Genomic DNA, 13,949 nt, shown 5'->3' on the forward strand with positions numbered 1-13,949 from the left:
CAACCAAGCGGTGGAGCGCTTCAGGTTGTACCATGTTAAATGGTAACGCAACAGCTTATCCATTGTGTCGCGAGCCTCCTCGGACATGTCAGACGCGATCTTAACCGCCGCCACAGTTGCCTTCAACTCAGGATCAGACTCCACGAGCTCGGTGTCTACGCGTTGATCCTCCTGGTGAGAACTCCAGAGGAAGTCCGGCCCCTGTGGCCATCGCGTACACTCCACGTAGTCGTCCGCTGTCAAACCTCGTGAAGCGACGTCCGCCGGGTCCGCGAGATTGGTCGATACGTATCTCCACTGCGATGGATCCAAATGCTGATGAATGGTTTCAACGCGATTCGCGACAAACGTTTGGAATCTGGTGGTTTCATTAGCGATATACCTAAGTACCGTCATACTATCACTCCAGAACACTCTTGCCCAATGCCAGCTCGTCGCAGAGCTCTCTCTGTAACATGGCGTCCATGTTCGCGGACACGGTAGCCGCCGTCAATTCGAGTCTTGGTACCGTAACGCGTTTCAGCGGAGATACTCGGGCCTTTCCCATCAAGAAAGCGCAATGAGCCCTACCGTCGCCATTGGTTAGGCGCGGGTAAGATACTCATCCGTAACCCACCTCACTCGCGTCGGCAAAGTGATGAATCTTGGCCGATTTTATAGCGCCGAAGCCCGCTGGCTTATAACATCGCTGCACGTGAAGTTTGACCAACTTAGGAAGATCCTTGAGCCAAACTAGCCACCTGGCCTTCTGACCCGGAGGAATGTCCTCGTCCCAGCCGAGCTTTATGTCGCAGAGTTCCTGCAGAAGCACCTTGGCTGTGAGGATGAATGGTGCCACAAATCCGAGGGGATCGAAGATAGAACTTACAATGGACAGAAGCCCTCGTCTGGTGGCTGGCTAATCCTTGACCACTATCCTGAACCTGAAAGTATCCGACTCAATCAGCCATTCGACACCTAACACGCGTTCTACAGGCTGACTTCCCCCGCTCTAAATCGATTCCCTTCACATCCTTCGCTAGATCCTCCTCCGGTATTGTCTGCAGCACGGGTCTACTATTACTTCCCCACTTAGTCAGTTTGAATCCTCCGTCGTCGCTTACCGCGCGCAAATCTTTGGCCAAGCTTATCGCTTTCTCGTCATTCGGTGCCGCATTTAAACAGTCATCCACGTAAATATTCTTCTTGATTGTCTGAATAACCACAGCGGGGTAAGAATCCTTGTTGTCCTCTGCTGTTCTTTTAACCGCATAGCTCGCGCAACTCGGCGACGATGTCGCACCGAAACATGCAGTACACAGAAAGCTCACCATTGACGTTACCTTCGGGCCACCACAGGAACCTCCACATATCTTGGTCCTCCAGTTGCACCCAAACCTGGTGGAACATTGCCTCAATAGAGGAAGTGAGCGCCACCTCTTCGCTCCTAAAGCGCAACAGAACACCAACTAATGTATTTGTAAGGTTTGGCCCTTGTAATAGCTTATCGTTTAATGACACACCCCGGTAGCGCGCGGCACAATCAAAGACGACGTGAATTTTATCGGGTTTGTGGGGGTGGTTATACCCCGTGGTGCGGCAGATACCACACCCTCCCGTTATCGCGATTCACTTCAGCCTCATCCACTTTCTCTGCATAGCCCTTGTTCAATAAATTGTTAACGAACGCCTCATAGTCCGTGAAGTATTTATTGTCGGACCTTTCGAATTTCTTCGCCAAATAACGAGCGCGCTGTCTCACACGAGATATATTGTTCGGCAATGCAACGTTGTCATTCAACGGTAATCCTATCTCGTAATGCCCATCCTTGAAAACAACGCTCTTCTCGAGTTTTTCCATGAAAATCCTATCCTCGATGGAGTACCCGTGTTCCGCTCCAATGGAACGCTCAACAAAGTCTAAATTGAAATAGCCTTTCACCTGTTTCTGCAAATCGCAATCACTAATCTGTTGGCTATTGATGGAGATCCTGGGACTATCCACCGAATCAGCGCTACCCTTCAGTGGGCCGTTTACTGCCCAACACCGCACGGTTTGGACGGCAAATGGCCCGTTGCCCTGACTATTTACAACCCGCCATGGCTCCAACGCTTGCGGAACATTGTTGCCTAACATCAAACCAACATTTGCGGTAATACTCGGAATTTTTCACTTCGCGAAGGTACGGCCATCTATTGACATCTTCCTGGGTCGGTATCTCCTCCCTTGATACAGGCAACTCATTCATAGTATACACCTTGGTTTCGTTCCCTCGTGGTCTGCCCGACCCATCACCATCTATCGTGGAGGTAATACGGCAGCTTACCCACCAGCAACCTGATGTTGTCCGAATACTCGAACACTCGAGCGGCGTCCACACTTTGGACTGCATATTGACACTCAGTCATATCCATTGTGTCGCGAGCCTCCTCGGACATGTCAGACGCGATCTTAACCGCCGCCACAGTTGCCTTCAACTCAGGATCAGACTCCACGAGCTCGGTGTCTACGCGTTGATCCTCCTGGTGAGAACTCCAGAGGAAGTCCGGCCCCTGTGGCCATCGCGTACACTCCACGTAGTCGTCCGCTGTCAAACCTCGTGAAGCGACGTCCGCCGGGTCCGCGAGATTGGTCGATACGTATCTCCACTGCGATGGATCCAAATGCTGATGAATGGTTTCAACGCGATTCGCGACAAACGTTTGGAATCTGGTGGTTTCATTAGCGATATACCTAAGTACCGTCATACTATCACTCCAGAACACTCTTGCCCAATGCCAGCTCGTCGCAGAGCTCTCTCTGTAACATGGCGTCCATGTTCGCGGACACGGTAGCCGCCGTCAATTCGAGTCTTGGTATCGTAACGCGTTTCAGCAGAGATACTCGGGCCTTTCCCATCAAGAAAGCACAATGAACCCTGCCGTCACCATTGGTTAGGCGCAGGTAAGATACCAATCCGTAACCCACCTCACTCGCGTCGGCAAAGTGATGAATCTTGGCCGATTTTATAGTGCCTAAGCCCGCTGGCTTATAACATCGCTGCACGTGAAGTTTGACCAGCTTAGGAAGATCCTTGAGCCAAACTAGCCACCTGGCCTTCTGACCCAGAGGAATGTCCTCGTCCCAGCCGAGCTTCATGTCGCAGAGTTCCCGCAGAAGCACATTGGCTGTGAGTACGAATGGTGCCACAAATCCGAGGGGATCGAAGATAGAACTTACAATGGACAGAAGCCCTCGTCTGGTGGCTGGCTAATCCTTGACCACTATCCTGAACCTGAAAGTATCCGACTCAATCAGCCATTCGACACCTAACACGCGTTCTATAGGCTGACTACCCCGCTCTAAATCGATTCCCTTCACATCCTTCGCTAGATCCTCCTCTGGTATTGTCTGCAGCACGGGTCTACTATTACTTCCCCACTTAGTCAGTTTGAATCCTCCGTCGTCGCGTACCGCGCGCAAATCTTTGGCCATGCTTATCGCTTTTCCGTCATTCGGTGCCGCTTTTAAACAGTCATCCACGTAAATATTCTTCTTGATTGTCTGAATAACCTCAGCGGGGTAAGAATCCTTGTGTTCCTCTGCTATCCTATTAACCGCATAGCTCGCGCAACTCGGCGACGATGTCGCGCCGAAAATATGCACCTTCATGCGGTACACAGAAAGCTCACCATTGACGTTACCTTCGGGCCACCACAGGAACCTCAACATATCTTGGTCCTCCAGTTGCACCCAAACCTGGATCACCAACTAATGTATTTGTAAGGTTTGGCCCTTGTAATAGCTTATTGTTTAATGACACACCCTGGTAGCGCGCGGCACAATCAAAGATGACGCGAATTTTATCGGGTTTGTGGGGGTGGTACACCACGTGGTGCGGCAGATACCACACCCTCCCGTTATCGCGATTCACTTCAGCCTCATCCACTTTCTCTGCATAGCCCTTGTTCAATAAATTGTTAACGAACGCCTCATAGTCCTTGAAGTATTTATTGTCGGACCTTTCGAATTTCTTCGCCAAATAACGAGCGCGCTGTCTCGCATGAGATATATTGTTCGGCAATGCAACGTTGTCCTTCAACGGTAATCCTATCTCGTAATGCCCATCCTTGCAGCAACGCTCTTCTCGAGTTTTTCCATGAAATTCCTATCCTCGACGGAGTACCCGTGTTCCGCTCCATGGGGACGCTCAACAAAGTCTAAACTGAAATAGCCTTTCACCTGTTTCTGCAAATCGCAATCACTAATCTGTTGGCTCTTGATGGAGATCCTGGGACTACCCACCGAATCAGCGCTACCCTTCAGTGGGCCGTTCACTGCCCAACCCCGCACGGTTTGGACGGCAAATGGCCCGTTGCCCTGACTATTTACAACCCGCCATGGCTCCAACGCTTGTGGAACATTGTTGCCTAGCATCAAACACATTTGCGGTAATACTCGGAATTTTCACTTCGCGAAGGTATGGCCATCTATTGACAACTTCCTGGGTCGGTATCTCCTCCCTTGATACAGGCAACTCATTCATAGTATACACCTTGGTTTCGTTCCCTCGTGGTCTGCCCGACCCATCACCATCTATCGTGGAGGTAATACGGCAGCTTACCCACCAGCAACCTGATGTTGTCCGAATACTCGAACACTCGAGCGGCGTCCACACTTTGGACTGCATATTGACACTCAGTCAATGTCAGAGAAAATTTATCAAGCGCCTTGGCATCGTCTGATCTGACCACTGGCCAATCTAGGGTCTTTCTAACCAAGGCAAACGCTATACCATCAGAGTCGCCGTACCTAGATTCAAACCCTCTCATTGCCGCTACATAGCCAACTTTAGCGTCTAAGTGGGCGTATCCCAATACAATCTTGCGCGCTTCTCCCGCGGTGAACTGCTCCAAAAAATTCAATTGTAAAAAGGGTGGGGTTACATTACCTGTGGACTGTTGACTGATGGCGGAAGTATTGGCAATCTGCCTTACATCCAGACTCTAGCGTGACGAGTTGTTGCCCTGTAGCACCAACAATGAGAAGTTCAACAGCTGGAAAGCCGACCTGGCCATCCTGGCAAACTTGTGAGCCGGAAAGAAAAGGGTGTAACAATAAGCCAATTTCCGTTGGAGAGATAGTGTGCAGTAGGTCTTGGAGACATCATAAATGCGACTGAGCGCTTGCAATATGTATTAATGAATTGTGTGAGGTTACGGAAAAGGGCAATCCCGCACGAGTGGATGGCAGTAGTGGGGTATGCGGGTGTGTTCAATGGGCAAACTTGTTGCTGCTCATCAAGGCACTTGTGTGTTGTTTGAGTATCTGGTTCAATGTAAGAAGTATAATCGCTGGTGACAGCGATATACTTCTGTTCGGTGACATATCTTGCGGCCACTGCGGTAGATGCATTAGATCCCGGGAGATAGACAGGGACCGTGAATAGCTCATACCTGGCGAAGGTAAGGTCACGCCTCTGGAGCGGAATACAGGCAAGTACATGGAATCGCTGATAACCTGGAACCACAATGGTCTGAATGGTATCGTAATAGCGAAGTAAGGCACTACTGGCTGCGTATGGAAGTTCCAAAGACATAGGCAGTGCAAGCCGAATGACATCGAGGATGCGTGACAACCTGTGCGGTGGCAGTAATGCCACGGGTAAACGGCCGCTGAGGAGGGTGTCGACTGAATGTGAGATGGACTCTAATGCATCCTCGATTTGTTCAAAAGCGAGTGTCAACCCACTGAGTGTTAGATGTAAACGTGTGATGTACTTAAATTCTAGTAGTGTATACTCACGATAGTCAGCAAGGTCCCGAGCTATTTCGTCAACCGAACCGGCAATGTACTGTAACGGATAACCTTGTCCAATTTCTGGGTGTTAAGCTGTGTATTTAGACGGGTTAAATTAATGACGGTTAGACTGTCATCGAGAATTTGTGACATGTGTGATTGAGAAAGCTGCATGGCAGGCAATTGCTTCTCTAAATATTCTAAATCTTCTTCTGTCGCAGTGCCAAAAAGAAATTTCAAAAGTTTACCTATTCCTGCGATTATAGCCCGAGGAAAGCGACCTCGGTGAAGCGAATGTAGGTCCCTTGTGCGTGCGTTTAGTAGGGAGTACTTGTCGGTAAACCATTGCAGGTGACTAACAATCATTGTGTGAAGCTGGTTAGTAAAACGCATTAGTCGATCATGCCCATCGTTAGTGGTTGGCTCACTAGCATGGTATGGGTTTGTGGGTATAGTGAGGTTTACAAGCTCAGTGTGAAGTTTAGTAAGATACTGATCAAGGATGGAGGTGTTGACAGTGAAAGCGATGGCCCATGTGCTCTGTGATAGCGCCAGTTTGCCTCTAGGGACGAAGATTGAACCAAAAACCCAACGCCCTTCTTGCCATTGACCGCGATGATACTTTTGATGAAAGTAGTTACTCTCGTCGATATTAACGACGATGGGCTCCCCGTTGTCATGTAAGCCTCCGAGTTCTTGTGGATTGTCCTCTATGTAGTGCTCGCAAATTTTCCGCATGAAATTACACCAGTCAATAATTGTTGTTGGAGCAACATCCGCTTCGCGAATGATCTGTACTTGGGTGAAATTCCAAGCCCACATGTAGATGATCAAAACAAGCTTGTTCAGAGGCAAATGGCTTCGTGAAAAAACGAATTATTCCGTACAGATTGAGAGAAGTTGTCGAGACTACATCGCCACCTCCATCCATCCTGTCCCTGCACGTAGCGGTTGAGCATGCAACATTCATTACAATAAGGGCAGTCAACATTGACACTAAACCCCGTTCGGCCAGCCACTGTAAAACTTGAAAATTCTTCTGTATTGCAGTGATTAGTGTAAGCATCGTAAGGTTGCCCTGAATGACGTTATTCAAAGGTAAAATGTTCTGTACTATTGTAGTGCGCGTGTGCGGTCGACCAACCAGGTGTGCCATCTTTCCAAAGTGATGACATTTACAAGGGTCGAAATAAGCGATGGTCCAATGGTCCGGGGCCATCAAATAATCAGGAGGACCATCAGATTTTCAAAGTCTGGTCCGACGGACCATTGAATATTTTGGTCCTGGTAATTTTCTTTGAAGTTACCAATATACTATTCAAGTGAATAAACAATTACTGTATCGTTTGATACATTCATTGTACAACGAACGAGCTTGGCAATCGCCCGCTCGCCAATGTCGAGTGAAAATAATATCGGGCGAGTAAAACCTAAAGCTGAGTAAAAAAGCTAGCTAAGCTAAAAATTATTGTCTAAAACTTTAATCAAATGTTGGTTCCTTACGTTATATATTCAAACATTGATGAAAAACAGTTCTAGCGATTATGAAGGGCGCTATCGCACGGCACTCTCACTTTGATTATTAAAGGTCGCCGACAGTCACCGCAGCGTGGCTGTGTATACGTGCCTGGGGCGGCATATTGATTGATGTACGGGGGGTGGGAGTGCAGTATTGGGTGTGCACACGCACACGCACACACACACACACTGTTACATTATTTGGGCGTAAGTAGCCAGTTCACTGATCTATATATATATATAACGTTATATATATGTAATTTTCTCCTCTATGTTATGTATAAAGTAAATAGATCCATTTGGCATCAGTGAACACTCTGCTTTTCTGAACAGTGAACACTTTTTCTCGGTCCCATGCCCTATTTTATATAGCAAAATCACCCCAAAGGAGTGAACACTCATAATCCACCCACAACCCCCTCACCATGCAATCAGTGGTTCACACAGTGGTGACGTCCTTCCCTCTGTGTTGATATTACAATTAACACAGGTATAAGACGGTCAGTGGTCACCACTCACACTCTCCTTTACCATCAGAGGTGTGGATCCATGTTTGTTAAACAGTAGCTTGTTATAATAGTGTAAATAAATAGCCTAGATCTGCCAGTTTGTAGATGTGAGTTTTTCAGTTCACTTCTGTGTATGCAAATTGAGAATTATGGCTGCAAAAATGAAAGCGCTGACATTGCGCGAAAAATATTGCCATGGGCCAAGACCCCCAAAATAGGTTGTTTTTACCATATGGAGGGACCAGTGCTATCATGACTTTTTTGGAATCTGCAATAACTGAAGTTTATTATAAGCCATGATAGCAAGCTTCTATGAGTATCAAGTGAAGTCATCTGAAATTGCCTGATGACTGCCGAATAGTTTACAGTGCTCAAATGTCAAATTATAAACGTATAACAATTCATTTTTAAACGAAAGTTTTTGCGTAAGTCATATCAGAGAGGTCAATAGGTTCATATAAAAATGTACAAAATCTTAAAAATGTCATTCTTGTTGTCATAGCAACCGACATGCTCCCTAAATCAGCAACTAAACTAATATTTTACACAGAGTAACGTTTTCCGTTTCAAAATTCGGATAGCAACAGCCACACAACATTGCCACTCTTTACTTCTTAAGACCATTCCAGCACATGTTAGCAATATTGCATAAGCTAACGAATAGTTTACAGCTCCCTTAAATTATTCAGCTAATTATATAACCGTCTCGATCCTCTGTTTGGCCTGTCGTCGTCTTTCAAATGCCATTGTAGAATTTGCCTCATTGGAGACTTGGCCTTGGTGTCCGAGGTTTTCAAGCATCATCTTCGCTGATATATAAAGAAAGAGTCATGTTACATATTTGTCAAAACAGTGGGATTAATGGGCAGTTGCCAGGACAACCATAATTTATACACATAATAATCAAGTACCTTTCTTTTCTTTTTTTTCAAAACAAGACATGTAATACTATAGCCATCGTGTTATAAATACAGTTTTTCTCGAAAAATACAGCACGTGAAAAGTTATTTGATATTTTAACTGGTTACAAGACCCTTACCTAGAGCTATCGCATCGTTCATATAAAGCTCTTGATTGCTAAGCAAAGAACCAAAACACCCGTGTCTTTGGATACCACGAGGACTGCAGCAAAGCTAAATGATTTTGCTTCATGGGCTGCATGTAAGAGAATTCGGGTATCAGCCTCATATTGACTTCATTCTAGCTCCCTGATACTTTCAACTCCGGCAGCAGACGATAACTGGTAGCAAGTATATCCACACCTTACGACAAGTGCTTTCCCCGTTAGCCTCTCTACGTACTTGTCTTTCTTCCATTCGCTTGTTACAAACACTGTGAAAGCTTGGTTGTTCTTTGAGCTACACAGGAATCTTCTCCACTGTTTTACCTTTTGCTCTGCTTGAATGTTCTGGAATTCGCTCCCTGACCCTTCACCTCTCTTCGTTATTGATGGATTCGTTATTTATGGAAGTTCTTTCTGCGTTTCTGCGTCGATCCTGTCACTTGAAGCACCTTTGTTTAGCACCATGCAAAAAAGACTTCTTGCAACTTCGGCAAATGACTTCTGGTCACCCTTCAGACGCTGGACCAGACAGATCGCGGGAGCATTGATTGCTGGAAGGTACCCCACGTTATCATTGGAGACTTCTTGGTCATTTCGTCCTAATTCTTTTAAGCCAGTCCAGCTAGCTCTGTCTGCTGAGTTAGTTTGTGAGTGGATCGATGTCTACCCTATCACTGTCCATGTGTCTGACCGTGTGGACTATATCTACTCTGCATCTACACCAGGTCAATCTGCACAGAAACAGCTCAAGGAGGAGTTGAGGCACCGACGTGTCTTTGATGCAAATGATCGTGATCTCATTGATGCAGAGGTGGGCCTCACCCACGTGAAGATTACCACCCTCATCTGTACAACCCAGTCACTGGCCAAATTGCCCCTGCTGGTGTGAATGTTGCTGATTCGATTGTGATTGAAAGAAAGATGGAAAGCAAATACATCGCCAGTCTCCCTGATGGGTTCTACAACCCTATTAGTAGCCCCATCAAGACAATGTCTGTTTTCACGAAGCAGGTCAAGAGCAACCAGGCCAGTCCAGTAATAGACCTTGAGAACATGTTTCTCCGGCTATTGATGATTGGTCAGCAGCGGCAGATGGAGCTTGGACCTCTGTTTGCCTATGAGCTGTGTGCAGTTGCCTTCACCACTTCATGATGAGCTATGGTGTCTCCGGCACAACGCAACGAAGTCAGGGTTGTCAAACGCTTGGTGTGGCGCGTGAGGTCTTAGCCATCAGCTTCCTGACATTGTACGGCATGTTTCACTGCGTGTCGGCCACATGGTGGCAGTCCCTCATATCTTGATTGCATCTATTCCAATGCCGTTTAAGTCGCTATCCAGATGTATCGCGAAAATCATTGTCTTCGACAAGTACCCAAGATGTCCTCGGCAAGATCATGCAGAGATGCCGGCCAGGCTTGGCTGAAGTTATCATCGCTCTATAAACTCTCAATTACCAGATATCTGCCAATAGAGCCTGCAATTCATGAAGAGCCAGAAAAACAAGCAGAGCCTGGCAAGCCGTGTGTGTGCCTTCAATGTAGCGAGGAAAAATGAAACAATGGATACTCGGGACGAGTGCGTGTTAATATTTGCTCACGATGAAGCCGACATTACCATTGATCTCTATTCCTTATGGCTCTAACTATCGCGAACAAGGCCCCGTGATCGTGTTCGTCTTAGTGATAACAAAGATGTGTTAATCTTACGTTTACTGGGTTGTATTGGGCACCACGCAGGCATATGCTGTCACAAGAACGATCTTTCATGCACGTCATACTGTATCTGCTCTGCGTAAAGAGAAAGCTGCCCTGCAATCCATACACTAAGAGACGTGCATGCCTCAGCTGAATAGTCAAGTCACTATTGAGATGTCCAGTATATTTGAGGTTCGATGAACTTTTTGGGGGCATTTGCCGAACCATATACATTTTTGGAATCTGTAAGTATAGGCAATCATNCTGTTTGCCTATGAGCTGTGTGCAGTACCCTCATCACTCATTGATGAGCATGGTTGTCTCCGCAAAGGCAACAAGTCAGGGTTGGTTAAACGCATTGGTATGCGTGAGGTCTTGCCATCAGCTCCTGACATTGTCATCGTGGATGTATCACAGCTGTTCTACCATATTGTGTGGCCACATGGTGGCAGTCCCTCAGATCTGATTGCATCTATTCAATGCCGTTTAAGTCGCTATCCAGATGGTATCGAGAAAATCATTGTCTTCGACAAGTACCAAGATGTCTCGGCCAAGGATCATGAGAGAATGCGGCGGGCTGGTGAAGTTATCATCGACTATGAACTCTCTATTACCAGTCATCTGCCAAAAAGAGATGCAATCATGAAGAGCAAGAACAACAAGCAGAGGCTGGCAAGCGTGTTGTGTACCTTCAGTGTAGGAGAAAATGCAACAATGGATACTCGGGACGATGGTGTATTTGGTCACGATGAAGCCGACATTACCATGATCTCCTATGTTCTTATGGCTGCTAACTATGGACAAGGCGTGATCCGTGTGCTTAGTGATGACACAGATGTGTTCATATTACTGGTGTACTGGGTGTATTGGGCAGACCTGCAGTGCAAGGTGCAGATGGAGCGGTGGGATGGAACAGTGCTAGATATCAATGCCACCTGTGCTGAACTAGGACCAAAATGTCTGCAGCTGCTTGGCATGCACGCCCTCAGTGGGTGTGACACAACGTCATATCCATACGGTAAAGGCAAGATCTGTGCATTGAACACCTTGCTTGCTGGGGACTTCCCAGGTTTGGCTGATGTGCTGGGTGAGGTGGACACTACACAGGCAGATCTGATGGAGGCAGCAAAACCCTTCTTCGTTGCTTTGTATGGTCAGCTTCCGGGGATAACCATGGAGTCTGCCCGCTTCACACTCTTCACCAAGAATAAAAAAAGTCCCAAAATCATGGCCTTGCCTCCAACATCTGCTAACCTGTTGCATCATGTGCTGCGGGCTCACCTGCAGGTCATGTTGTGGAAATCGGCTGACCAACTATCCCCACCAAATGAGTCAGCTGATATTACTTGCTTTGGCTGGGAGATCCAGGATAGCATCCCGATTCCTGTCTTTACTCATGGTGATCCAGCTCCACCAGAGCTGATTGATGTCATCCGGTGTCAGTGTAAGGCACAGGGCAAGAAGTGCAGCACCGAGGCATGTGGTTGTCACAAAGAACACCTTTCATGCACCTCATACTGTATCTGCTCTGGTAAAGAGAGCTGCTGCAATCCATACACTAAGAGACGAGATGCGCAGACTGAAGATTAGAAGGATGTTAAGGCAGAGGATTTTGTGGAGGGTATAGATCATGAGGGTGAAGGCCATGTGGATGTTGAGAATAGTCTTTCTGAATCTATGATACCTGGATGATGAGTCGGTGAGTAAGCCAATGTTCATGCACTATGCACCATGACTGTGCCTACTGCAGCTAAATAATTACAAACCTACGTGTTAACAGGTGTGATTACATGTTTCAAATATGGCTTCTTACTGTTTTTCATCGCAAAATATGTCAGATGATATATGATTATCCATTGCTGTGCATGAATAAACTAAAATGTAATTTCAGTTTTCTTGTTCATTGCTGAAAAGTAAAATTTGACCTTGACTTGACCTTTAGCTTCTGACCCTGACTTGAATCAAAAAATAACGTCAGAAAATGGATTGCTACGCACCTAAAACCCATATAAAAGATGCATTACACATCAATTTAGGTCAAGTGGTAAAAAGTTCAAATTTTGAAGATGCGCGTCCAGCGGCCATTTTGGATTTATGCAAATTACTAGAGTTGCCCAAAGTTGCCATATTGGGCAACCAAGCTGAATTTGTTTTTAGGACCCTATATGAGTACAAATCAGCAAAAACAAACTTCATATCGACTGAGGTGGCGACGAGTATACGACACATAAGGTAGAACCTCTTACCTTGTATTTCTCGGGTTGCCACTATCCACCGTGTTGCAGCTGCACTATAGTGAGGTAAACTGTTAGTTACTCGTGTCGTCAGGTTGGGCGCCCCCCTGTGTGCGAGGAAAGACACAAAACGCCTACAACTGGTGCCAGTAGACGCAACGGTTGTTGTGCTTAGGGTGTTTTTGTGGACGAACGTTCCCCGGGGGGGGCGGTTATGATGCCGCCGATAGGGTGCCGGGCGAAGAAACAGGTTTGTGGTTTTCACGACCCTAGCTGCGAGTTTGGGGTTGGTATGCGCGCTACACGTAGTCAGCGGGGATGGTGGATGATGAGTTGACTCCCCGTCATCCTTAGCGGCCGAGTAGCGGGCCGTGGTTGTGGGAAACTCCCCTTCGTCGACCAAAAGATTCAGTCTCTTGCGTTGTTGATCTCGACGAAGCAGCAGAGCACGCGCATTGTTTTGGTTCGCGGCAGTCGCCTCGGCTACTATTAGCCTGCACCTGCGCGCGAGCGTGATTCATACTTGGGCCGAGGAGGGCCCATACTCTGCTCGCCCGAGGCGATGTGAGTAATCTGCGGGGTGTGGGTCACTTGGGGGCGACCCATTATTTTCTCACCCATGGGGCGAGATGGGGTATTACCGGGAGGGTAATGCAAAATGTTTTCTCCGCTCCTGAGGTGACGGTAATGAGTTCCCATCGTCAAGGGTTGGGTTACCTTACGTCTGCTGGTGGTGGGGGGGTGACGCATTATGCATCCCCCTTCGTTGAGGGAATTGGGGGTTGCCTCTGTCAGCTACGAAGAGTAGGTGAAGGTGAAGCCCTTCACGGTAAAGAGGGTGTGCATCTCNCACATCAATGAAATGCCGCCGCAGCACGGCACGCGCTGCACGCGTTGTACGCGCTCGCTGACGCTGTATATAATTGCGCTGTATATATCTGTGCTGCGCTGCGCTGTGTAAGTGCGTGGGGCGGCATATTGATTGATGTACGGAGAGGAGTGCAGGATTGGGTGTGCACACGCACACGCACACGCATACGCACATCCGCACGCGCACGCACACGCACACACACACACACTGTTACATTATTTGGTCGTAAGTAGCCAGTTCACTGATCTATATATATATAACGTTATATATATGTAATTTTTTCCTATTTGTTATGTATAAAA

At 47.2% G+C, this 13,949-nt stretch overlaps 1 protein-coding gene across 1 annotated transcript; it reads right to left on the reverse strand.

The window, feature by feature from the left end:
* Positions 1 to 2,731: 2,731 nt before the first annotated feature.
* Positions 2,732 to 3,118, reverse strand: LOC106819622. Its single transcript, XM_014824231.1, has one exon. The coding sequence runs from the start codon at positions 3,116 to 3,118 to the stop codon at positions 2,732 to 2,734; it is 387 nt and encodes a 128-aa protein (XP_014679717.1).
* Between the last annotated feature and the right edge of the window lie 10,831 nt (positions 3,119 to 13,949).

This window comes from Priapulus caudatus, unplaced genomic scaffold, assembly GCF_000485595.1.
Source record: "Priapulus caudatus unplaced genomic scaffold, Priapulus_caudatus-5.0.1 Scaffold3850, whole genome shotgun sequence".
In the NCBI taxonomy this organism is placed as follows: domain Eukaryota; kingdom Metazoa; phylum Priapulida; class Priapulimorpha; order Priapulimorphida; family Priapulidae; genus Priapulus; species Priapulus caudatus.